At 39.1% G+C, this 24,704-nt stretch overlaps 1 protein-coding gene across 4 annotated transcripts in view; it reads left to right on the forward strand.

The window, feature by feature from the left end:
• Window positions 1-22,344, forward strand: part of znf516 (zinc finger protein 516) — a 42,372-nt gene extending 20,028 nt beyond the window's left edge. For 2 of the 4 annotated variants that reach the window (XM_060897146.1, XM_060897145.1), the window contains exons 2-5: window positions 1,738-3,645; window positions 7,300-8,514; window positions 11,979-12,083; window positions 19,314-22,344. In XM_060897146.1, the coding sequence (XP_060753129.1) occupies window positions 1,965-3,645; window positions 7,300-8,514; window positions 11,979-12,083; window positions 19,314-19,510 (3,198 nt within the window). In that variant the 5' untranslated portion in view covers window positions 1,738-1,964 and the 3' untranslated portion in view covers window positions 19,511-22,344. Of the gene's footprint in view, window positions 1-1,737; window positions 3,646-7,299; window positions 8,515-11,978; window positions 12,084-17,980; window positions 18,060-19,313 lie in introns of all 4 variants that reach the window. The other 2 variants (XM_060897148.1, XM_060897147.1) reach the window with 2 other exon arrangements.
• Window positions 22,345-24,704: the final 2,360 nt, after the last annotated feature.

Below are 24,704 nucleotides of genomic sequence, written 5' to 3' on the forward strand. Positions count from 1 at the left end.
GATTGAATAATAACCCCACTGCTGTTGTTTTGCATGTTTGTGAGTGTGTTTGTCCTCTTACACATCTCCCAAACCTGCCAGTATCATTGTAACTGGAATTCGATGCTTTTGTGTATTTATATACAAAACAACTCAACAGAGTTCTTATAATGTAGGGTCTCAGATGTTATCCTATTTTTTTAGGACTTCCACCAAAAATACAAAAAAATGCAACTGTATTTTCATATACTGTAACTCTTATTTAAACAGTTTAGACACTTTTGACTCCCTTGCCAATAAAAATGAACTGCTGTTAGTTTATGTAATGTTTTTTTTTTTTCCAATCTGTTTTCTCTGAGTCAGTTGAGTGCGGCGTTTTTCTGTCCGAGTGTGTGGTGAAATGCAGTTGTTTTATAATGGACTATTGATTGGTTGGATAGAGAGAGGGTTGGCCCTGAGGCTTTGTCCCAGCCCAACTCCTCTCCTGTCCTGCTCATGGGGAATGCAGTGCTTAATGCCTCAGTGCACACACAGACACACACACGCAAGGTTTATGTCTGTATGCACACAGGCCATCACTCATTCTGACTACAGCAGGAAGCTGATCTCAGAGTAGGATGATACTGGCACTACTGTCCCCAAGACAAAGCCTTACATGCTCACAACATTCTGAAAGACAACAAATAAATCCATAAACACCATTCTTCAACTTCTTAAACATTAAATAAACATGAATTACAAGGAAATAATGACAAAGCAGACAGTGTATTCAATGAGACATACTCCCTAGAAAATGGGAAATCATTTGTCTGTTTAGAACAAATGAAAAGCAAGACGAAATGGCAGGAAATCCTCACTTCCTGACTGCGATGTGTGTGAATGTGTGTGATGTGTGAATACTGATTACAAATATCCCCTGTTCTTTTTTCATGAAATGGCTGAAATAATTTTTCAATACTTACTGTGCAAATAACATTTTAAGGTGCTTGTTTGCACATATTTGGGAGAATGCGGTTAAAAATAGTGAGTAGTATATATTCTGGAAAAAAAACAAAGTTCCATGTTTTCATCTTTTGGTATATTGGTGAGAGCTTTAGAAGATTCTATCGTCCTTCTGCCTCTTTGAAATATCAGACAGTCAGAAGTGTTTACATGGCAGCTTCTCATCCAGGCCCTGAAGCTAGCTTGCATAATGACACATTAGACATACTAATGATGTTTGCTCTCTCTTGCTCTCCTTGTTAAACAGTGTATCAATAGAGTCTATTGTGCTTAGTATACCGTGTCCAGTTACACCACACTGATCACATCTTAAACTTGTATAGAGGAAAAATGCCAACAAAACAATGATAACGCTTAACCGTCTTGTAGTCATAGCAGTATAACTTACCTGGTGTTTGAACTTGTCTCATGTGGATGTGATTGCATGGGTTAAGATGACTAGTAAGTTATGCACACGTGGACATTTGATAGCGGAATCTGTGCATTAGGTGAGCAGACTTAAGGTGAGCAACCTCAAGGTTCAAAAGCCTCATAGACATGGGTGTGCTCCTTGTAGCATATTTCAGCAATAGAGAACCTTACAAAGCAGAAATGCCCAAAGGTACATGTCTTTCAGCAAATCGACCATTATACTTATTTTCAGCATGTATAGAGCCACTTCTATTCACATTTGTTAATACTAGCTCATCTTTAATACAAACAAACTTAACTGATAGACTGGCTCATTCTATAACGCTCTCCTTGTTTGCTCAACAGGTCCCAAAATGAAGCAGGTCTCCAGTTGGTAAAAATGAGTTCTAGCAGAAGTTTCTCCAGAAGCTCTAGTCCAGTGGAAAACAACCCAATTTTCCTAAAACACTCAGCAATGATACTTTCTGCGGAGAGAACTTCCATTCTATACGTATGACCAGAGCAGACAGATTTGCTAGGACGTAACAAATTAGACAGAAGATAACAGCAAAGAAGAGCGCTCGAGGTTTGACATGGAGGTTGAGCGGCAAGAGGTCATGGATGACTCCCTCTCCAAAACCTCTCATAAAGGTCCGGATGAGGAAAAGAATCAAGTTCACAACTGTGACCTCTGTGGCAGGACTTTTATGTTCTTAAGCTCTCTGTCCCAGCACATGAGGAAGCACACAGGTGAGAAGCCATACAAATGCCCCCATTGCCAGCATCGCTCAGCCCAGAAAGGCAGCCTGAAAGCACATATTCGTACCCACAAGGTAGATAGTATGAGTCAGAGCACTGGAGGTAAAGAGGAAGAGGTGGAAGATGAAGGAGACAAGGAAGGAGGAGTACCAGAGGAGCAGGGAGGTTGTTCCAGCCCAACAGAAAGTACCTCTGCTTGCAATAAAGTGGTCAGTGGTGAGGAAACCTCTAAGACAAGAAAAAAAGGAGTTAAAAAAGAGAGGGCAAACAGTGAGGGAGGAAAGCAGTGTTCACTGTGTAGGAAGAGGCTCCGGAGTCAATCTGAGCTGGAGCAGCATATGCAAGACTTTCATGATACCTTGCAGGAAGAGCACTTGCAGGCAGAAACACAAAACACACATCCCACAGATGAAAACTGCACCATGGAGGAAAGTCCCAACATGGAGGAAGCAGAGAAAGAGAATGAGCTTGGTAAAGGGGACTTTCCGTGTGATCAGTGTGACCAAGTCTTCACGCAAGCCTGGTTCCTCAAAGCCCACATGAAGAAACATCAAAACACTAGGGATCATGGCTGTCGCATCTGTGGTAGGCGATTCCGTGAACCCTGGTTCTTGCGCAGCCACATGAAGACACACAACACAAAGACCAAGCCAAAGAGTGATTCTGAACTTCCTGTGACTGTTAATGAGGTGACACAGGTTGAAGCTTCCCTGGTAAATGATGTATGCCTATATGAACTGTGTGCCAAATGTGGTAACTTCTTCCATGATCGCAAGAGTCTGCGGCTCCATGAGCAAGTCCATAAGAACGCAGATAATTCTGCTAATAGTGCTGATGAAAGACCATCTCCACTCACCAAGAGACGCTTCCTAGAGAGTCTGAACTTGAAGTCAGCAGGTGACACGGAGAAGCTCTCAGAAGCAATGCTTGGAAAGAGAATCCCAGAGTTGGACCCAGTTAGCAGCTATCAGGCCTGGCAGCTGGCCACCAGAGGCAGGGTGATGGAAGTTTCTGAAAAAGGCCTGGGATGGGAGGAGAGGTTAGCAGATGCAGATGTGGTCTATGACAAGAAAAAGGGTGAATATGTACTGTTGAGACAGGAGAAACGAAAGAAACCATTGGATGCCACTCTAAGTATCCCTAATAAGAAGAAGCGAGGAACAGTGACTCAAGGCTCAAGCAACACCAGCACTGCCACTGATCACCATAGAAATGGTGGGCAGACATCGATAGGGGGTGGAAGCTTGGAGAATTTGAGTGACTCTGAATATCGTCCCTCTTCTCGCCACAGCCGTAAAAATTCCCAGAATAAGACCTCTGAGTGCTTGGAGTGTGGAAAGGGATTTCGAACTCAGCAACAGATGGTGATTCATATGCTCATAAGACATGGCAGCATGAGTGAAAGCATAAATGGGGTTTCTCTCCAAACTCTCTTTCCTAATACACAGCCCAGTCTTTCTAAACCTGTAGAAACTGCAGATGACCAAAGTCAGACAACATACCCTGAAGGTACAGGTAAGGAAAGGCTACTCATATCATTTTCATTAAAATTCTTGCTGGGTCATCTAGGATTCGTGAATAATTAACAAAAATTTTATTTTGATTCAGCTGCTTCAGGCTGGTACTGCTTAATATGTACAAGAATGTTATGGTGTTACGGTAGTGAAGGATTATTGTACTTGTAATAGGAGTTCTACTATTGGTAGACGTACAGTATCTTGACACTATAACCAGACACCATGACCAGAAATGGTACTACAATGAATCATTAATGATGGACATTATGAGGAAGGCTTAGCAACTACCCTATATATACAGACAGTGTTGAAATACAGCATCCTCTTTGTTTGATTTCACAAGCTAAACTGAGCAATGACACCATTGTGTACAGCTGTGTCTTTCACACCCTGCAATACAGCTGAATAGAAGTGAATTCAGTCAGTTGTGCTGAATCGTTTGCAGTGTTTAGAATGTAGTAAAAATGATTCCAAGTAAAAAAAAAAAAAAACCTTTACAAAAATGCAAAAATTGTTATTCCAAAGGGTTTGCATGTATGTTTAGGGATGTGCATATTACCCCTTGTGTAATCCAGGTTCCTGAGTAATGGAGCAGGGAGACATCTTGTGGGAAAATTCTGAAGCACAGATGAATATACAACAGCGGCTCATTTTGTTGTTCATTCAGATCACTGCATTAATATACTCTAAGCTGAAGAGAGAGTTAAGAGTTATTAGCTTCTTAAGGAATGACACTTTCTTGAAAGGGAAAGCCTTTTGTTTTTTCATAATATCTAAAGGATCATTTGGTTTGGTGTCTTGAGAGAATATATAAAGATTCCCTGGACAACAAGAGTTCTTAGCTTCCTAAAGGAGCAGCATCTTGAAGCCCTCTGTTCTTCATAAAACCTTTAAGGGGTCCCTAAAGGGTTTTTCTTTGGGCCCTCTGAAGGAAACCTTAATGGTTCTATAGTTAACAGACTTCCCTTTGGCGTCTAGTTAACCAAAGAGATAGTTAGGAGATCATAGCTTCCTAAAGTAGTGGCATCTTGAAGCCCCCTGTCCTCCATAAAACACTCCAGGATTCCCTGAAGGGTTCTTTTTTTTGACCCTCTGAACGAACCCTTAAAATATCTATACACAGCAACATACCCTTAGCTTCATGTTGGCTAACGAGATTTTTAAGAGATCATAGCTTGTGATCTCTGTTATGATCAGTCCCTCAGTTCCTCCGCTCTCTATCAAACGTGTTACCTAAATGGTTCTTTGGTTTGTTCTAATTAACTAAACGTAAAGATAAGATCGTTATCTTCTAGAAGAAGTGGTACTTTCGGAAAAGGAAGCCCTCAGATCTTTAAGGGTTAAAACCAGCAAACTGTTTAAAGTTCTAGATGATTTTTAAAATTATTATTATTATTATTATTATTATTTGACATATTCATCCACTTTACTAGGTGTACTTCTCACCAACGGTTTAAGTGAAATCCCCTGTAAATCAGCTCAGCTTTCGTTCTTTATACAGTAGATCACAGACTGGGGACAGTGCTAAAGCCAAACACCTGGAAGAATCCTAAGCATTGCTAATTGTTTGTCTTTTTGTTTTGCTTGTTTGCCTATGGACTTGTATGCCTGTTTTGCATGATTCTTTGTTAGGATTTCCTGTCTCAGGAAGACAACCCCCAAAATGCATGTCCCTTTTTGTCTCTTCTTCCCTTTTCTATATAGAGCTTATGGGGAAACACAACCAAGCTTCTCAGATTTTTCAAAAGCAAAAAATTTTTCAGTATTCCTGACAACTTCCTAAGAAATGATTTGTCCTGAATCAAAATCGCTAAACATATATTTTAATAGAAATCTATTTAATATGTTTTTGAGTGGTGCTTTCTTTTAAATTCATCCATATCATTTTGGCACAAGCTTCACCAAATGTAGCAATAAAAAAATCTTTTCCATGTTCTAGAGTAGGGAAGGATTAGTGTGCCTTAGCAAGTAGCATGCTTCAAGGCATCTAGTGTAGAAAACAACAAGGGCCCCTTTTATATCTTTAGTCCTGAATGAAACAACAGCAAGAACAACAAGAAAAAAGAAACCAAAGAGAGAACCATTCACGGCAGTGTGTGAGAGTGTGAGAAAGTGTTCACTACTGATTAAAGTTATGGGTCAAAAACGTTATTGATCCCTTAACTCACTTTAACATAAGACTGAAGATCCATCTTTTAAAAATGTGTGCATATGGGAAATGTAATGTATGGGAATGGCCATAATGATGAAACTTGTGAAGAGTTAATGTGTGAGGACCTCCTACACCGATTTGGCTGAAAAAATGTTCCTTAGAGGCCAAAAGAGAGCCATACAGCAGCCAGGCTCAAGCACCAAATGCAAAACAGATGGCAGAGAGAGGGGGGCAGAGAGAGGGAGGGGGGGAGAGAGAGAGAGAGAGAGAGAGAGAGAGAGAGAGAGAGAGAGAGAGAGAGAGAGAGAGAGAAAGAGAGAGGATACTGCTGGTTCCAGACAAACTCAATGTAAACAAACATCTCAGTGACAGATGAGAGAAGGTGGGTTCAGGCTGTGTTCCCAGGCCCTCTCAGTTACTCCCTCTTATGCCTTCCTTATGTTCTTCTGTTCTCACAGCTGAATGTGTGGGAGGACGCAGCTACTGTTCACACACATTACCCCATTCTGTGGTTGAATTACTTACTTTTGTCATGCAACAACAGTAAACGTTACAGTATGATTATTTTGTGGTTGTGTGTTTTATGTAACAGCACCACTGAAAATTTAGATAAACACTTATTTCTAAAGATATAAAGGTGTGTGTGTGTGTGTGTGTGTGTGTGTGTGTGTGTGTGTGTGTGTGTGTGTGTGTGAATTTATACTTTGCTAAATGTTTTGCATCAAGCCAATGAAGAGCTGTTGTTTTACAGTAAAGTGCTGCCATCTTGTGGTCAAACTCAGAATTTAGTACATGCACTAGTTTGACTAAAATGCACTGGTGTTCCTTTTAGCCAGACGTTTAACAATTGTATATATTATTATAAATAACAGTATAATGCACGTGCTTCAATCTTGTGTCATGATACATTCTGTCTTCATAGTCTTCATAAAGCAGATTAACAAGAATTGGCAAAGATTGGTCAAAAAATTGGCAATTGTGGTTCAGGTAGCTACTGTATTGCTATAGTTTGGATCCAGTTTTCCTCTTACACAGAAGCGTCAGTGCAAATATATACACAGTTCTTCTGACTAATCACCTTTACCCTACAAATAAAGCATTTCTATACACAGGTACAAATGCTCACTGAATGGTTTGATGAAATCTAGATGATGTAGCTCATATACAGCTTATGACAATACAGCATGATCTGAGCGAATAATCAGTTCCAGTTATGAAGGCAAATCGTTTTGGGATACAGTTTACTGGAAAATTTTGGTAGAGAGCGAGTCCCGTTCATTTGTCTCTGGGTGTGCAAACATTTGAACTCAACTGCAAATATAATCCAGATAAAAATGGTAAATTAAAATTGATTAACAACTACATTGTTGTATATTCCTATGAAAAATACAATGAGTTCAGTAGGCCGTTTTCTCATATACAACAAATATAAGTTTGGAATTCTTCTTTTATTCAATATATGTGAATGTAATTTCTGTTCTACATTTTCTGTCTACACAGATAAAAAGCCATACACCTGCGATCACTGTGACTTCAGCACCGCTGACTCAGCTGCCTTAGTGTCCCACATACGCATTCAGCATGCAGCTATCAGCAATGAGGCCTTAACCAGCATGATCACCCAAAGCCACTCTCCTTCCACCAGCCACAGTGGCTACCCAAGGCTGAGGAATGCACTACTCCAGCAACCCTACTGGCCCTACACCACCTCCACCCACCTGGAGAGGGCAGCACTAAGCAGCTCCAAGAACACTGATGAGAACGAGGATGAGAAGTGCAAAGAGCATGAAGAGGCCAATTCTGACAAAATGGATGCCAGCCTATTGAATCTGTCCGTGGAGGCTGAAGGTGACAAAGATGGAGCTCTAGACTCAGTACAGAATGGTCTAGTGAGGCATCAGTGCCCTTACTGTTCCCATGCCTCACTGTACCCTGAGGTTCTGTGGATCCATCAACGAATTGCACATAAAATTGACAGCACCACTCTGATCCCTAAGTGGGCTCCTAAAAATGGAGTTAAGGGTCCCAAGTCAAGTCTTGATTTCAAGAGACGCACTGGACCTCCTCCGTTTCTGGAGGGCAAGGACTGCCCTCCGCTGCCTCAGACACGAATTCTCCGCACAAGTCCCCCTGAATTAAGACCCGGAGGAACCAAGGACAAACCTCAAAGCAGCAGTGCTGAATCCACTTTCTCACAAAGCAAAGGTCAACATGCTGGACGACTGTCACACTCCTCTAAGCAAAATCCCAGCAGGTCCCGGACAGATGAAGTCAAGAGCACCAGGAGCAAAGCGGATACCAACCAATATTTCACTTCATCGACAAGCAGAGCAAGACCAGCGCTAAGTCCCCAAAAGACTGGAAGCCCAAAGACAGGAAGCAGACTAATGGAAAGTAGCTTGCTGCCCCAAGAGGGACTTCGCTTCATGCTCACCAGCAAACACAATGCCTATGAACACAGAAGTCCTAAACCTCAGACTTCCAGCCGGTCTGAACCTCCACCCCAGGATGCAGAAAGCTCTTCTGGATATGACTTCTGTAGTAGGCTCAATCTAGGTGGATCATCCTCACACTCCCAAACTAAAAAACAGCAGACAGGAGACAGTCCAGGAGCTCTTAATGACATCTACAGTTTCTTGAAGAATTGCAGCCCTCATGATTTGGCAGCACTTTATCATCACTGGGGCTTTAGTAACATGATGATGGAACCAGCAGGTAAGAACTGGAAGTACTCAAAATAGACGTTTTCCACATTTCCAGTTAAAACATTATAAGGGGGTTCTGAAAGTCTCAATAGATAGAGGAAATGGAAACCTTTTTTCAAAATGTAATTATTTTATACTTCTATTTATTTACAAACTGCTCTCTATACGTATGGCATTTCTTTGAGAACACCCACAGAGTCATTTACCCTAACTTGACAATCGAGTCGTGTGTGAAGTACATGCCATGTTTTTTGTTAAATTTCATCGCATCCTTGAGACAGATTCCTGATCCAACCATTTAAATGATTTCAGTACATTTATCTCCTGTCAAAGGAATTCTTATATAAAACTGTATAAGAACCATATTGGAAGACATTTTGCTAAAAAGTGTTCATCTCCCCTTTGTATGAAGACTTTTGGTACACACTGTACTAGAAGACATTGTTTAATGAATTCAGAACCTTGCAAAAAGACAATATTAACAAATCAGAGAGATAAATGTAAGTTTTTTGTTGCTTTAAAAGAAAAATCCACACGTTAAATGTGTTTATGTTGAACTTCTTGCGTTAGTGATTCTGGAACATTCTGTAGTTTTATTATTCCTGTGAGAAGTTAGCACGCATCTGCCATGCTGATGTCACAGAGGGACATCGTTAGTAAAGTGACACTGGTGTCAAATTGGAGAAAATTATTCAAGGGCTAACACTCAGGTTTTAGTGTTAGCTCAGAAAAACAAAACAGGAAGCGCTTTTTTTCCTAACTCACCAGAGCAAGAGGCTAACTACGGCTAGCTACCGTTAGCTAGCTAAGCAGAGGCTAATTTTAAAGATTAATGTGCAGGTTAGCCTGGGAGTAGATTTTTCCTTCATGTACAATCAGTAAATCTTTTAACCTTAGCAAATAAACGAATGTACAATCATCAACGTATATATTAATTAGCATATATTAACTAATTCAGGTTTAAAATAGAATTTGCTTGGTATTCAGGAGTATTTTGGAGCCCAGATGAATTCACATTACTCCACATATTTAATCCTTTACAGATTTTTACAGAGTTTTACAGAGGAGCTAATAATTGCATTGAAAAAGCAGTGAGTGAGTAGCACGTGACAGACGTACAGTATATAAAAGATTCTGTCAGGTCCACTTATTTGTAAGATTGGGCATGATTCTAATTAGCATATTTATGCATATATTTAGACCAAAAAGGTGCTTCTCTTTACTTTGTGTTATTTCCATTCCTTGCTTCATGTCTTAGTGCAACAGCGGAAGAAAAAAACAGCATGCAAGAAAAGCAAATAAGGACAGGAGGAATCAAGGGCAAACATATTTGCCTAATGAGACGTTCTTGCTTACTGAAGCATCACTTTAAAGTGACTTCATTTATTAACTTGTTGCACAGCTATCGCCTGTCACTCCATAACTGATCTGCGTTTACACAGCACAGCGGGATACACTGAATAAACATTCATTAAAACATTATTGCACTTGTACATCACACATATTAAATGCTGATGGTTTCGAAGATTCAGCTGGCTTCTCATATGCATGTTTTATTGTCAGGCAACATTTTAATTGACTTTTATCCAAGCTATTTATTTGTGCTCATCGTTCCTTATTTAATTAACAGCCGATGTTTTATTTGTCATTATTATTGTATCATTTACTGGAATCATTTCCATTTTTTTGGGGTGGGGTGCGGGTTGGGGGGCAGTTAAGCTAGAATAAGAAATAAATAAATAAAAAGCAGGTATTTGTCCAAGCTTATAGAGGATTTTCTAAAGAACCTTTAAGGATTTCCCTAAATGGAAAAATCAAGGACGTTCTTAGAGATTTAGATTCATAGTTGAAATCTCTAGAAATCTCTTATTTGTAATGATGATTCTTTATAGAATAACCACATAAAGCAAATCCATATTTAATATTGGAAACAAAAATTCTAAACACAACGACATTGAAACTAAAAGTAAACCTGTAAAAGTAAAAAAAATAATAAAAATAAAAATTTGCAAAATATTTAGCAACATTGCCTGATGCAAAACAGGTGAGTGTAACGAGTCACTAGGACAAGCTGGTAGTATGCGAGAGACGGGGACCTCTTGTGGCATGAGGTGGGATCCCTGTGTGCTGATGTGACACACCAATACACACCACACACAAACACACGGCCTCAAAAGGTTAATGGAACTATTGAGTAATGTCTTCATCTTTATGCAAACTCCTAAAATGTGCAAAAACATTTCAGACAGCTATCGCTGAGAGGCATTTTAAACAACATGCTTCCAATGCCATGGCAGGCAATCTCTGAGGGCTCAGAGTGCCTCAATGCTACAAATATGCAAAGCAGCCCAGAGAGGGGAAGAGAGAGAGTGAAAGAGCAAGAGGAGTCAAATTAAGCCACCAGCTGCTTTGGAAAAAAAAATGGTGATTACTGACTCTCTCTCTCTCTCTCTCTCTCTCTCTCTCTCTCTTTTTCCTCTGCACTTCTTTGCTGCAAGACAATTTGCGGGGCTGTTGTCCGACGCAGCCAGGGTTTGAGTGTTAAACTACATAGAGACAGAGGAAGTTCCTGTCAGCTGTCCAGCCTGATATCATCAGGCTCCACTTTAGCCCTTTAAGTCACATACAATACAGTGACCTTTCTAACATCGGGCTTCCCTTTTGTTCATGCCGTCCGCTGCTCTTCCTGTTAGCGCAGCTCATGCATGCTAATAACTTGGAGACTCATGTTTACGAAAGGTGGCCTGGTTTCGCTCTGCCACCAACACTCTCAGTCACAGCTTGTCACCACGACAATGCAGGGCCGCAGGGGTCAGAGCAGGTAGAGGCAACCGGTGCCAAGTGACGGACACGAGCCAAGAGGACAGCATTTCTGTGCGTGCTCTTTTTTACCAGCCCTGAGGGGAAAAACGTAAAGGCGGACCACTCCAAGTTCCACTTCTGTTCCCGTTTCTCCGGCGGGCCCTTCTGCTGCCACACGGGTGTCCTAGCAAATCGGCCGAGCGGACGAGGCTTGACAGAGCCAGAGCGACAGGCAGGAAAAGAGCATCCAGCTGCTCGGCTAGAGGAGAAAAGAGCAAAGGCAGGGAAAGAGAGAGAGGGAGAGAGCAGGAGGGAGGGCAGAGAGAGAGAAAGAGAGAGAGGGAGAGAATGGCACACCTGACATGTGACATGGTAGCGTAGATACGGGCACATCACAGGGCAAGGCTTTTAATTCACTGTAATTTATGCGGTTGTGTGGGGCCTTGTGTGTGTCAGACTGTCAGAACTGCTCGCATGATGCAGCCAGACAGCTTCTCATCCAGGCCCTCAAGGTAGCTCACATAATGACACATAAGACATACTAATGATGTTTGCTTCTCTTTCTGTCTCTCGCTCTCTCCCTGTCTTTCTCTTGCTGGATATTTCATACAATGTTTCCTTTATTCAACTTAGTTTTCTTTCTTTTTTTCTTTGTGTTTGTGTGTGTTTTAGGGATGGTGAGGTCAGGGCAGAAAGAAGGAGAGTACATCTGTCCAGTGTGTGGGAAGAACTTTAGCCAACCCAGTCATTACCGCACACACATGAGATCTCATACAGGTAAGAACCCTTTCTTTCCAGGATGGTATGATTCCATGATTGAGGTGCCATTTGTTTCCTATTTAGTGTCCAATCTGTGTGCATGTTTCTCTGTGAATGTCTTAAAACATAAACAATAAAGTAGAAGATTTACTGCCTCCTTTCTATTATCAATAAATTCTAAGTTTAAATGAAATTGCAAATTATTGAAATGAATTGAAATGAATTGCAAATTATGTTTGCATTCAAGTAAGAATCCAAGTAGGGGGGCACGGTGGCTTAGTGGTTAGCACGTTCGCCTCACACCTCCAGGGTTGGGGGTTCGAATTCCCGCCTCCGCCTTGTGTGTGTGGAGTTTGCATGTTCTCCCCGTGCCTCGGGGGTTTCCTCCGGGTACTCTGGTTTCCTCCCCTGGTCCAAAGACATGCATGGTAGGTTGATTGGCATCTCTGGAAAATTGTCTGTAGTGTGTGATTGTGTGAGTGAATGAGTGTGTGTGTGTGTGTGCCCTGCGATGGGTTGGCACTCCGTCCAGGGTGTATCCTGCCTTGATGCCCGATGACGCCTGAGATAGTCACAGGCTACCCGTGACCCGAGGTAGTTCGGATAAGTGGTAGAAAATGAGTGAGAGAGAGAGTAAGAATCCAAGTAAAAATCTGATGCCTGAGACATCCTTTATCCACGAGTCGTCTGTCATAGGTTATGAAAAATACATCATCGTTATAATTATAGTGTATTTTAATTGTATCCCTAGTTGTATTTCGTTACTCAAAGGTTTTGTCTGAAAAAGTTCACTCCTATATTCTAAAAGTCACGTTGCATCTTGTAAATTTCCTGAATTTAACAAAGACGATGATCATTTTTGCTGAAAATTTTGTTGCCTGCGATGTCTTAACAAATGTTCATTGTCGTTCTTCATTTTTAACAGTTCTAAAGTTTTATGGTACCGCAATCATGGAATATCTTTTTAAACACACAGACATGGACGATGCATACAGTACGTACACTACGAAAATGACTTTCCAACTGTAAACACTGAAACTGAGTCATTATGCCTCAAAATTATGAAATCACCTAAGCTCAAGTCACCGAGGTCACGTTTCTTTGTGTCTGGGTGTAAATGCAATGCAGTTGTGACTGATGTCTCTGTCCTTGGATGAGCTGGCTTACTTTTGTTTCACCTCCAGAAACCAAAGACCTGTGTTTGACTTATGTGGGTGAGCTGAGGTTTCACTAATCTGACAAAATATCCATCAAAGTGTAACAGTACTTCCAAGCCAAGCTACACAGGACATCTGTAACAAAGTACATTCATATCCTTCAACAGCTACATAAATTTTATTAATAGGACTTATGGAGATAAGGGCATACTTCATACTGCTAAGAAAACAACTAAAACAAGCAATTCTTAACAAGTTCAAGAGTAGGATTGAACTCTGAATGCAAGAACTGACATTCAGCGATGTAACCTTACAGTATATAAAAGATCCATGGGGTTTGCTTTGGGAGGAAATAAGAGTTATGAAATATCTGTTGTGTGTTCACTTTAAAACAAGTAAACAACTGTGGAAGTGGTTTTGAAATCTCCGATTTGTGAGTGACTTTTTTCTTTGCTCAGACTTGAAGTATACTCTTCCTAATTTCCTAAAAAAAATCCATAAGGTTTTGCAACAAAGTCCTATTGAAACACAGAACCTTTCAATAAAAGAACAGACGTCTGTTCAGTCATTTAGACTAGAAGCACTTCGGCAAGCAGGCAGCACAAGAGAAGTGTGAGTTCTTTTAGAAGAATGTGCGAAGGTTGCTTGTGTTAGCCAGCCTGATCCCCAGTGACAGAGGCCAAATGCTACATTATACAGAAAGAGGCTTCTCTCCACGCATGGAGTTATAATCAATGTCATCAGTGATTGCTTGCTTCAGTGTTAGTGTCCAAATGAAATGGGGCAGGGGCCCCAGGCCTCCATTAGCATATGCTAACTCTGTATGTCAGACTAAATTGGTAGTTTCAGCTCACTGTCTGCTGCTTCTGCTGCACTAACCGGTGATGCTAATCTAAGGCTAATGCTGGTTGAGCGTGAGTCTCTTGCACGGCTGTCTGGCTGCTCTTAAAGAAGCTCTTTACTTTAAAATCAGTATTTTATTTCAGATTCAGAATGTAAATCGTAAATGTGTTACAAGATGGCATCTGTCTTTTATTTAAAGAAGAATGAGCCAAAATCGGCAAAGTACTTTAAAATCATGAGGCAATGGATTTGCAGTCTTGATTCGTGAATGAGAAAAAAAAAAAAAAAAAAAAAAAAAAAAAAGCAAAAAACTGCCAGATGGCTAGTGCAAGGGCTGACTTACTAATCTGAGCATGTGTGATGTATCTGAGGACACTGTAGCAATGAAAATGCCAGTGTTGTATTATTCATATTTGAACATACGACAACACGCATTTGTCAATTGCAAAACTGACTTCCGTAATCCCGTATCGTGTTTATTCTAGAAAACCGCTAGGCATCTAGCTCAATGAACTAGAATTCTATGTAGCTGAATATTGTTGACGTAAATCCCATGGATGGAAAAATACTTTATGTAAGAAGCAATTATAATTTTCAACACATTAATTGCTAATAAATAAATAAATAAACAGGTTAATAAATTTGCTTAAAAAAAAAAAAGTTTAACTAACAAAATTTATGTTCTGGCTGTAAAACGTGGCACTGGCTTGATGTTTTCCTAGCAGATGAGTAAATAGATCATCCTTAAACAAACCCAATAAAATTGCCGAATTCCTGGTATAATAATTAAACTAATTACCTAACCATAATCTACTCACAAAAGAATACTCACCAGTTCACCCTGACAGAAGGTTTAACTCATCTCTCCTAAAGGAAGGAAGGAGCCTTTATTTGTCACACATAACATTACAGCACACTGAGTCTTTTCTTTGCGTATCCCAGCATGTTTGGAAGCTGGGGTCATAGCACAGGGTCAGCCACGATACAGTGTCTGGAGCAGATAGGGTAAACTGCCTTACTCAAGGGCCCAAAGGTGGCAGCTTGGGGCACTTGAGCTTAAACCCCCAAGCTCCTGATCAGTAATCCAGAATCTTCACCACTGAGTCATCACTGCTTAACCAATCTGCTTAATCAATCTCACCCACACCTTAGTAGAGTTGTCATTACCTTTCAGTGACATTTTGTAATTAATTTAGTTGTTTCTCAAATACAAACAGATTAGTAACTACGGTGGCCCTGGACAGGATAATTTGCTGAAGATGAATGAATGAACATGGCAACCCCCTGTGCAAGCAACCTGCTGTGGCCACTACTCTCCCATGTTAATGAACTTGGCCTTTTTTTTATCTCCCTTGAGTTTCATATCTGACCGTTTCTTCTCATCTGCATATAAGAAGAAAAAACAGTCCTGCAACCCAGTCCCAATACACACCTTTACATGGCAGTCCAATAAACACATATACTCATGGGTTTCCGGTATGACCTTAACAAGGGGATTGTCCTTATCCATTCATTCTGTGACAAGTAAACATTTGGTTTATCAAACAAAAGGTCTGTGTTAGGTCTATTTGATGCTGCAATATTAATCTGGTAACAATCAGCACCTGCAGATAAAGCTTGTGACTTCTCATCCAGCTTTGCTCGTTGTATAGCAGGCAAGGCAGCTACCAAGATTACAGATATCAGACCAACTCAGGGAATCATATCAAAGGTCAGATCATACAAGGCTACTGCAGGTTGACATTACTGGGGTGGTTTTTCAGGGCATAGCCCCAAAGTTGAATACCACCTCTGTACATGCGGGTGGAGGTGGTCCGTGTAAACCTCCTGCGAGGTTGTCTCTATGAAGTCGAATGATAAGTAAGCATGGATTTTGCAAGACAAACTCTCACTGTCCATGTTCATTAACCATCATAAACGTTGTGCCAGTTGTAATGAGAACACTTGATTTTTTCCTGGTTTTGAAGGTGTAGTCAGTTTCTTTATAAGGGTGAGCATGAGGTAGTCATGTAGGCTTGTTTAGAAATCTATTCAGAATGGACTTTGAGTAGCTTCAACCACCTTGTAAATAAAAGCGATGCTAGAAACAAGCTGGAGCTTAGGATTAGAAGGATTTCTCAGCAAGCAAAATCCCTGCAACTTTCTGACTGGGTAGTGGTCTCCAAAGATCCATATATTAAATCATTTGCATAATGCAAAATTTAGCCCTAAATTGAAGGCAGAATGGAAAGTTAGTTGTCTTTCTTTTATTTCTTTATCTCTCTCACCTGTGCTTTTCTTCCTTGTAAGATCATTTCCTGGTGACATTCCTGTTGCAAGGACCTTCTAAGTGAGCGTAAATCTGACAATGGTCATGGTCACATGGTAGCTGGGACATGGTAACTGAGTGGATAAGACATTAAGACCGGTTCAACTACTAAGCTGTATAAATGAAATACATGTCAGTTGCTTTGAGTAAAGGTGTTTTTCAAATTGGAGAATATTCTTCCGCTTATCTAATTGAATTTTAGTTCTTTGTTCGTGGGGTACCATCCAGTTAGGAAGATGGGAAAGACATTTTAACCTGGGTTTTTAATCAGTGTGCCTTAAAAATGAGAAGCCAAGCTGCAGTTGCTTATTTTTCGATGTAGCTTGTCTTGTTAATGCGGCAATCTGCCTTTAGAAAAACATGTCCTTCTTTTTTAGTTGGATTGAGGACATCACATCATGGGCTATAAAGACAATATTAGACACTGTTAGCTAGTGAGACAGGAAAAAAGTAGTCATTATTATGACTAGATTGACTATCAAGACATGATCTGATCCTAATCATGTGACATTTTGTGTACGGATGTCCCTGACTGGAATATTGTATTAGCACTTGGTGCATTGACTGAAATTCTGACCTTTAAAACAGTAGGGAAGGCTGATCTTATATGCATATCACTGTGATATGCCACATTGTCTAAGACAATGGCAATGAAATTGTCTGTACTTGCGAAATAAATAATATAGAGTGATAGCAGATGTTCCTTAAACATTATCCATAAACATGTTTAATATTATATGTAGAGATTTAACTTCAATGAAGATGTCTCGTCTATCAAATCACATTCAAATATGACATATGTCTACTTCGCCATGTGTTCTGTAGTCAATAAAGCAATAGGGACATTTGATCATTGCTCGGGCATGGTCTGCTTAGGATCTAGACTCATTCTTGTATTACAGCCTTTGGGGGACCTTTTTTTTGGTCCTTCTGGCAGTTCTTTTACAATTCTTTTAAAAGATTCCATCTAGCATCAGGTTACATTCCCATAGGAGACTAAGGTCTCATGCGAGAGTGAGAACACTAACAATGTTAAGATTGTGGGTTGAATGGGTGGCACCATCTGGTTTATAGTACCAGAACAAACACAAAATATTCAGCAAGGTAGTCTTACCCAAGAGAGGGAACAGTGGCATTACCTAAGGAGAAGTATAAACAAAAACCTTACTAAACTAGGTGGTGTTTTAAATAGCTAATTCAGCATCTAACACTAAAAAGAATACTAACTAATACATTAGGCTACACAAAAAAACACGAGCCGTGTGTGATACAGGACTTCAAACCAGGTGTTTCTTTTACCTGATGTGCATTACGTGATGCTCATCATATAATGAAATGATAAATAGATCTAGTTCTGATGTAGAATAGGGATACAGAGGGTTTCTAGTAGAACCATTTAGAAAGCTTGAACCATTAACCATCCAAAGAACTCCTACAGATCCTGATCATTTACTATCATTTATAGTCACAGTATCATTCATTTAGTCTTTATTGTCATGTGTCTAAGGTACATCTGCCATGGCGAAACTCATTTTATAGCCCAAGAAAAATACTTTTTTCATGTTTGAAAAGTTTTGTTTTTAATTTTTAGCACTTTGTGTTCTTAGCTGGCCACCTTCTTCCTGCAGACCTGTTAGAGTGCAATGGACTCCTGGGAGTCCAACCTTTGCAGAAGCCCCCCAACAAGTATGTTGATTTTTTTGTTTGGGGAGGGTGTGTGTGTGTGTGTGTGTGTGTGTGTGTGTGTGTGTGTATGTGTTTTCATCTAGACCATTAGTACCATCTTCTACATTCTCCACTGTACCGTTGGCTGTGATGTCGCTTCAGCTATTATGTGTGATTGCTATGACCACCAGTGCCACACAACTTTCTAAAAATAAACAGGTCCCATTGTGCCCAGTATTCTCTGAAAACTGGAAGGACAAATGTATTGTGTCTGCTTTAACAATAAGAGATGTGGCCTGCTGCAGCAAGGGTGCCTTCCTTAATGAATTACCCCCTTTGCATGTGTTGCATACGACAAATGGTAAAATCAGGGAGAGAGGAAAGGTCAAATTAAATATGTATTCTAGCCTCTATGTGATGTACTGACAATAACCTTTAATGTAATTAAGTGGGTTGTGTTTTGGTCGGAATTTCACTTTATTTTCCCCTGGGGAGCCAGGGCCGCTGCCCTGGGAGGAGTGCTCACTCTGGCTCAGACCTTATCATGCTGCTAGCGAGACTCAGATAGTCTTGATTAATAGTGTCTGTCTCCTTTTTTTTATAATACGTGATTTATGATAATGCCCTCTTTTTCAGCCTCTCGGAATGACAATTATTTCCTAGTGGGTAATTCATTCATTTTTCAAAAATAATAATATGGAGCAAATGAATGGCAGACTCATTTGTTTTGCTCAGGTGTGGGGGGATATTTTTATGCAATTGCATGAGGATAACGCAGTGCATCAGTCTAATTAAGCAGAGAAAAGCAGGACCAAGACAATTATACCTGTTCCGATGCTCTGTAAGAGATGAGCAAAAGCAAAAGCTTAGGTGTGTGCACGCCTGTCAAGTTTTCCTCTCAGTGAAAACTTCATGTGCCCAGACTTTCAACATCCACCATCGTTATGACGTTCTATGGCTCAGGGGAAGGTAGGCAGTGATACTCATGTCTGTGGGTTTCTGTGTTTCTATGAGCAGCTGACAGAAACAGAAAACAAAAGGCTGACTTCCCCTTAGGGGGAACAGTCAACCGTCTCCATATGGCATGTCATCAGCTCATCAATCATAGCTATGGCCCCTCCTCTACCCCATGCGCTCCCAACCTGCCTCTGTTTTCTTCCTAAAAAAGGAAAGTATCACTTTGACAGCCAGCTCACCGGCCAAAATCTCTCTCGCTGCTCGCAATGTCTCATCTTGACTCTGACCTCGGACTGCCCTTGTGTGTCTCTGTTCCAGGTGAGAGACCGTTCCAGTGTCAGTACTGTCCCTACAGTGCCTCGCAGAAAGGCAACCTGAAAACCCATGTCCAGACTGTACATCGGCTCACCTTTGACAATGCCCAATACCCTGACAGGAGGCTCCACCATGCCCCATCTGTTGACCACACACACCCTTCCAGTCCCGGATCATCCCACAGAGCGACCACATCCTGAACAGGAAAACCTCGGCTACACGGGTTAAAGAGGAGAACATGTCCATCCAAAGATTTGTTATCTCCTCCGTGGTAATGTGTTTATAGACATACCCAAGGAGGGTTGATTTAATGAAAACACTTAAGTGTATATATTGTAGTTGTTCAGTAATCTTTAGTTTCAGGTTCTGTGCCAACTGTAATTGGAAGCCGGTGTCAAGGTTTTTTGACATGTGGAATTCTGAGTTTCTTTGCAAACCAAACCAATGTTTCTAATATGCTCCAATTTTCCTTCTTAACTCATTTCATACTTGACCGAAATGTTGAACCTGACACAAAGTACTGTAGGTTTTTATGCACTGTCCTGAATTCTCATCAGTGGATCCCTTAAAAATGCTGCTTCCTTACAAATAATGGCCAGGATGATGTTATAAATTGAAGTGGTAGCCTTAGTTTGTGTGCTTGTGTGTCCATATCTTTCACTCCTCAGGACTTCAGTTAGATAAAATTCCAAAGTCTGTATTATGGTTATTATGATTTTATTTTATTTTATTTTTTTGTAGATTACTTGTGGTACTTCTAGAGAACCTGCAGGTTATCTCTCTGGCATTATACACACAGTATGTCGTTAGGATTTCAGATACTATGGTATGTCTACAGTATAATAAAGTTAGCATTCTTTATTTGTCTGTTGGTAGAATCCATCAACAAAATTCCAAGTCAAAACCTTGTGCATAAGCTAAGAACCATTAATTGTCCAACAAAGGCATCGAGAATCCTTCAATTCCCCTTTAGAAACCATGTATTAACAGTGTGGCAGTCATTTGAAAATTGGTGAAACTGGGTAACATGGTGGCACAGTTGGCAGCATTGCCATCTCATGGCCCCAGGGTTTCTGGATCGGTCCTGAGCTGTGGTTACTCTCTGTATGGGTTTTTCCATTCATTTGTTCTCCCCATTTTCCTTTGGGTGAACAGTTTTTTTCCCACCTCCATAAAAAGTACAGGTTGTTCATGCTAAATTGCATATAGATGTGTATGCATGGTGCCCTGCAAAGGTCTAGAATCCTTTCCAAGGTGTACTGCAAATCCAGAGTCCATCTTCTCTTAGGATTAATAATCTTCAAGGATAAAGTCCTTACTGAAGATGTTTTGGTACTTGGTACATACTTAGAAAAATGATTCTTTGAGGCTTCATTGGATAATTAAGGTTTCTTAGGTTCCAAAAAAGGCATGTACCTACATTGAACCTTTAAGGGCTACACCACAAGGACAACCAGAAGAATCCTCAAGGTTTCTAAAAACTTCACAGCAGGAATTTTATCTTAGAGTTTCCTAATTCATGGAAGTCTATGTCTTGTAAAATCAGGGCCAGTATTCTAAAAACAAATTAAAACCTACTCTTAACATTACTGGGCCCAAAACCAATTTTTTCTTTTTTTTTTAATTTTTAATTTTTTTTTTTTTAAGATCAAAGGAATGTGTAGAAATGTCTTATTTTCTGTGATGTCACAAAGAAAGTCAAGAAACGATCCGTTTTTAATATTGTTTGTGTGCTTTACCCTAGTTTGATTTTCTATTCTATCATTTCTGTCATTTTCTTTTCTAGAGTTATGTGATTACCTTTAATTGTACCTTAAAATCTCAAAAAAGAAAAAAAAAACATCTGATGTAAGCTCTATGGCACATAAGGACTTAAAGCCATGGTAGATTTTTTTTCCCCCAATATTCAAGTTGTTGCTAGAGGACTTAATATAAATGTACATAACTGCAATTTTCTGTTATTAATTCAGTTTAAATTATTGCATTATAGAAATTAGCTTAATAGCTCTGATCAGATCTATAGATCAAGAGGTAGCGTGTTTTTTAACGCCTTTAAAAAGCTTTAGAATGCCATATTTTTAGATGGTAAATACTTAAAGCAAGGAAATTCATGGCCATATATTTCTATGAATGTTGAATAATATACTTAGGTATTTACACATTTAGTAATACACAGTTGTGCAAGTTTGAATACGTTCATACTGTATATTTACTGTAGTCGACAGTGAACATTTATCTTGATATTTCCTGATTGCAATGTATATGCTGAATCTTAATGAAGGAAAACTCACTGTTCCCCCCCAAAAAAGAAAAATAATAGCCATGAGGCATCCTGATAATGTTATCCAGGTTACACTCCTATTTATATATATATGTTCATTTGTCAAGTAGTTTTATCTAGAGTGATCGCAGCATATGAGTTTAAACATAAATTTTCCAACACACAGTGATCGTGTGCATGCAACAAAAGTTAAGTGATGAGTGACAGATTAAAGGAAAACTTAATGTGATGTGTGTTAGTAAGAAGTCTGGTCTACACGATCCATCAGAACAGCTTCAGTGAACTTAGACATATATTCTACAGTACAAGGAGCTGGGAGTTGTACTGCAAGGATGAACTGTTTTATTTTATCACTAAAGAAGATAAACATTTTATTTCCATCATACCTGCTGAAACAAATGCACCAATTTTTTTTATACAACATGTTAAACTGGAAATTAGCTGAATATCGTTGCAGCAGTCAAACCTGACACACTAAGTCATATTCTTCAGTTCGGTCCAGCTAGATAGTCAATAATAAATAAACACAACTTTCAATATAAATAGAATAAAAAAAACTTTTTTTTTTTGAGAGTAGATGATACACAAAACTAAGCTAAGGGTTTACTTGTGTCTGTTTTAAACGTATTCTAAGATTATAAGAAATATCACCTAATAAGGACATGCTCAGGGTTGGAATCTAGTCGAGTTTTTGTAGCCTTGAAAATTCTATTAGAAAACATACACAACATAATCTTGTTGTGTTGGTATATATATATATATGGTATATGGTATGGTATATATATATATATATATATATATATATATATATATATATAAAAACATGATTTCACATAAGTCAGGATATCTTTTTATTGATCTGCAGTGACACACTGCATGTTGTATCCTATTCTCCAGTTTTTCCTTTAATTTGTCACCTGTCCCTCTGTGACGTATTGCTGAGTGAAACCCAATAAATCAACGAATCTGATTATTTGAACATTTAAGCAACAAATGATCCTATGCTGAATTCGATTATTTCTTTGCTGAGCTAAAAACCTAGATGAATTAGAACAGAATGTAATGAGTGAAATAGCAGCTGTTTGACAATTTGGATTCAAATGTTTCATTAACATTAGTTTTTTTTTTCCTCCTCGATTTTCTTTCTTATATAACATTCTTTTGTGCTTTTTAGTAGTAGCCATTCAATGTGTGGATTTTTGTGGTATGAGTTTGTGTTTGCCAGATTTGTTTTTCCATAACTTAATGAACTACACAAAATTGTCAGTTACATGTTTGGATTCATTCCATCACATATACACTGTCCATTATTTAAGTTTGAAGCCTCCCGAAATAAAGTTTACCGCTAATATTTCACATCTTGTGTAATTACTGATTTCCATCCTGAATTATTTGCATATTTATTTCTATTCTTATTTAATGCTGAATTATTATTTCACTCAAACTATTGTTCGTTTGTTTATTTGTTTGTTCGTTCATTCTAGGCAGGGTAGCAAGGGATTCAGAGTATATCCCGGTAACGCTGGACCCTGAGGCGGAAATACACCATAGGATGAGACACCCATTCATCATAGGATTCCATGCACACACAAATTCACACACTCATTCACACCTAACACCAATTTATAGTAGCAGGAGCTGATGGAATATTAGAGAATAATTATATTTATTGAGCTTTTCGATATTACACAAGCGCTACAAATAAAACAAAAGAGAACCAACGAGAACAAAACACACACAAACACAAACAAACACACAAACACAGCTCAGAATTACATAAATGTTGCAGACAGGCAGGCTTAATAAAAAAATATTGACAGTAGCAAACTCAAATAAATAAATAAATAAACAAACAAACAAATAAATAAATAAAAAAATACAACAACAACAACAACAATAATAATAATAATAATAATAATAATAATAATAATAATAATAATAATAATAACATCTTCCAGGAATTACAAGATTTCAATACTCTCTGTAATATAATATTGGAGTGTAGAGGATGCCGAGGTTAGCTGGAAACAGACAATTCGCTGTGGCAACCCATAACGGAAAAAGCCAAAAGTAGAAGAAGAAGACTCTTGGTAATATTATAGGATTGTCCAAATACAGTAGGAGGTACAAACTTCATAAATTGAACTGTTTTTAATACCTACACACATGCTGTTTGACCCCACACGATGCCTACAGCCTACAGTCTCCTTGGACTTGGAGAGGAAACCAGCGTTTCATTTAAATTTACATTCCTAATGGCTGCATGCTGACTAAAGTTACAGAATTACACCTGTTCACTAGTTTATCTAAAATAAACGTTATAGGTTGTAGTTGTTAAACCGAGGGCTTAACACAGAACACATAAATCGACTGTGAGTTCAGAAAGAAAGAAATTTAACAAGGTCTAGACATGGGAATTTGTGCCAAATAGCCTCAGGTATTATAATACTTTAGAGTGTTGAAACAGAATGTAAAGTATAACTGACATCCGGTGTAACATTGGCCAACTATCTAGCAGTTTGCCAAAGCCTTGTGACATATATTAAGCTTAACTGTTGATCTGTCTCATACTGGAAAAAGAGATTATCCATAATGAAAGTGCTGAAAAATTGCGTTTTAGCAAAGCCGCCTCTGTCGTACTGTTCAACATGTCAAGTCCTATAGTCAAGCGCAAATGTTTGCATGACCTTAACTGAAAATGACAGAATTTAAAGTAAGTTTACTTTTACAAATGATTATTAACAAAATGTTACTTACAAATAATAATAATGTTAAGATATTAGTGAAATAAGCAGAAAACAGAAACATACAATGGTTTAATTCCCTTTCTGTCAAGTTATCATCACACTTAAATGTTGACCTTCTTCAAACTGTTAGCACAAAGATGCGCCATATAGCGTACCTGTGTCAGATATTATACACTGCCTTCTTCATTGTTCCAGAAAATAAAAGGATCAGGGAAAAACTCACTTTTGAAATAATTTTGTCTGTGGAATTTTGTTTCGAACTGTATTTTGTTATGTAAAAATAAAGAGAGCGTGATTAAATAAGTCACTCTATAAGATACATATATAAGAGCTCTATATAAGAGCATTCACCAAATGTCATAAATG

Source organism: Tachysurus vachellii, chromosome 21 (assembly GCF_030014155.1).
Source record: "Tachysurus vachellii isolate PV-2020 chromosome 21, HZAU_Pvac_v1, whole genome shotgun sequence".
NCBI classification, from domain to species: Eukaryota; Metazoa; Chordata; class Actinopteri; order Siluriformes; family Bagridae; genus Tachysurus; species Tachysurus vachellii.